The sequence below is a fragment of the Gekko japonicus genome, unplaced genomic scaffold (assembly GCF_001447785.1).
Source record: "Gekko japonicus isolate JY-2015 unplaced genomic scaffold, Gekko_japonicus_V1.1 scaffold1064, whole genome shotgun sequence".
NCBI classification, from domain to species: Eukaryota; Metazoa; Chordata; class Lepidosauria; order Squamata; family Gekkonidae; genus Gekko; species Gekko japonicus.
In genome coordinates this window covers 416,283-418,877 of record NW_015176004.1, presented here as the reverse complement: position 1 = coordinate 418,877, position 2,595 = coordinate 416,283, and the positions used below count along the sequence as shown (strand labels likewise).

The 2,595-nt window shown below is 47.9% G+C and overlaps 1 protein-coding gene across 2 annotated transcripts in view; it reads left to right on the top strand.

The window, feature by feature from the left end:
- PTGES2 (prostaglandin E synthase 2) overlaps window positions 1–2,220 on the top strand; it is a 17,856-nt gene extending 15,636 nt beyond the window's left edge. For both annotated transcript variants that reach the window (XM_015426469.1, XM_015426468.1), the window contains one exon: window positions 707–2,220. In XM_015426469.1, the coding sequence (XP_015281955.1) occupies window positions 707–835 (129 nt within the window). In that variant the 3' untranslated portion in view covers window positions 836–2,220. The remainder of the gene's footprint in view (window positions 1–706) is intronic.
- Window positions 2,221–2,595: the final 375 nt, after the last annotated feature.

Here is a 2,595-nt window from a genome sequence, read left to right as displayed (position 1 = left end):
ACATAAGCGCCTTTTTTTCCGGGCACCTTTTCCCGTTGCCATGTTTGCCAGGTGGTTGGTTTATACGGTTGGTTTCATGGTTGATGGCAACATTGTATGTATATTTACTGAGCTGATTAGCCGCCATTTTCAAGAAGTAATAAGTCTTTTTAATGTAACATACATTTACTGAATGGTGCAATAAGACTTATTTGATGTTTGGCAAAGCCATTTTACACAGTGGCGTGTTTGTGTATTTAGCTCTTACACTGTTTTCCGTTTATTTCATGTTGTACTTTGCTGGTGTGGCATGTTGTACTTTGCTGGTATGGCAGAAACTCAAACGCCGGCGTACTCTTAAACCAACAGAAGGTGGCCTTACAAATCATGGGATATTGCCTACTACCTAATGGGAAGGTTGGCCTCCTATAATGGGTCTTACTAAAACCTACCCTCTTCCATGGTAAAAACCGATGCTCTGCCCTGTCCTTGTATCATACGGAGCCGGATTTCTGCTCATCCAGCCTCGTATCGTCTCCTCTGACAAGCAGTGGCTCTCCCAAGGGCTTAGGCAGAGAAGAGGGTTTTTTTTCCAGCCCTGGTCCCTGAAATCATTGAACTAGTGATGCTGGGGGCTGAACCTGTGCTACAGCCCCTCCAGGCTAGACTTACAGATGATGGTTTTTGAGCCAGTTTTACGGGCTTCCTCCTTTTCTCGTCTGCACAGGCTGTGTACGGAGTCTTACGAGTCATGGAGGGACTGGAAGCTTTTGACGACATGATGACTCACACCAAGATTCAGCCTTGGTACCGTCATATGGAGGCAGCCATTGGACATGCCGGAGCCACTAACTGATGTCTTCTAGTGCTGACTTGCAACCGTCACCTGCGGCCCAAGACATGCTTGTAGAGAAAAGCCGTTTGAGTTGCAAGCAAAAAAAAAAAGAAAGAAAGAAGATCATGGAGAAGGGACTGAAATGAACTAACTGGAATGCCCCGTGTAGAGATAGTAAAGGTTTTTTGGGGAGCCAGGAAACAGTAGAAGCGTGGGCCATGTTTCATAGGAAGTATAAAGTGCTAGAGGTACACAATAGACGTTATACTTGGCAAGAGAATTCTGGTCTTAGATGTGCGTGGAGAGCACCTGTGATTGATTGTACGGACTGCAGTGTCATCTGTTTTTGTTCTGCTTTTGAGATCCGACTTCCGGTTTTGTTTCTGACTTGCCCTAAATGTCTTGTCTTCCTGACTGTTTGGAAGCACTGTAATGGCACAGATACTTGCAGTAAAAGATCGAGGAAATGGGCACTGGGCAAAAGAACCACCTTGTATGATGGAAAAGAAGGGACAGCTGTAGAAGAAATGCACTTCCAGCTCTTCAAAGGCAATGGGTTTGGAACATTCCCCCCCCCCCAATAGATTCCAAAGTGGCTCAGCTTCTTTCTCGGGGATGCGTTCTCTAGTTAGGGCTTCTGTGTTACCTGCAGGCAGACTCAGATAGTGTAATATAAGCTGGCAGCAAACAGTTACGAAATGTCTCTTTGAAAATGGAGGACATTTCTGGAAATGTTCCTCCTGGCTAGAGCAACCGCATTCTGTAATCAGTGAAAACAGAGTACCTCCTACACTCCTGAATTGCTGCCCAGCTAAGAAATGGCTTGTGGGTAGCTGAGTTCCTACTCAGAAGGCAATTCCTGGTCAAAATGAGTGTTGGCAGGGGTTAGGGAGATCTCTGGCTTTGACTGGGAACTACGGTAAGGCAAGTGGGACACGTCTCTTGGGTGTCGGGGGGACACATTACCCCTTTAAAGAGCTGCTGCTGAATTTTCAGCTGTTCAGTGCCATCTCTGGGTAGGACTGGCGGTGGAGGTGATTAGCTGGTAAATCTGCTCCCTGCCTCTCGGGAAAGGCCAGGGGACGTGTGCAGTTTGTGGAACTGCCTTTATGAGTGCCTGGAGGAGGTCCCCTGCCTGGGTGGGAGGGAAGCCACCTAGTACAGGGCGAACCAGGTGTCCAGGGCAACTCCCCTCCCCTTGCTATCTGGGACCACGTGGGTAGCATCCCTGGGCTGATGCACCTGGGGGGAGGTGGGGCCAACACCTTCCGCCACATATATAAAGACTGTAACCTGTGAGAATGGCACAAATACAAATTTCTGCATAGATGTGATTATCCCATATTTAGGGTCTATACACAGGCAGCACTTAACTTACATATGGAAGTCTGGTAAAATGTAAAGTACCCCTGACTCTTAGGACAGCGTGCTTATTCTATGGTGTGCAGTTTGTGGAACTGCCTTTATGAGTGCCTGGAGGAGGTCCCCTGCCTGGGTGGGAGGGAAGCCACCTAGTACAGGGCGAACCAGGTGTCCAGGGCAACTCCCCTCCCCTTGCTATCTGGGACCACGTGGGTAGCATCCCTGGGCTGATGCATCTGGGGGAGGTGGGGCCAACACCTCCCGCCACATATAAAAAGACTGTAACCTGTGAGAATGGCACAAATACAAATTTCTGCATAGATGTGATTATCCCATATTTAGGGTCTATACACAGGCAGCACTTAACTTACATATGGAAGTCTGGTAAAATGTAAAGTACCCCTGACTCTTAGGATAGC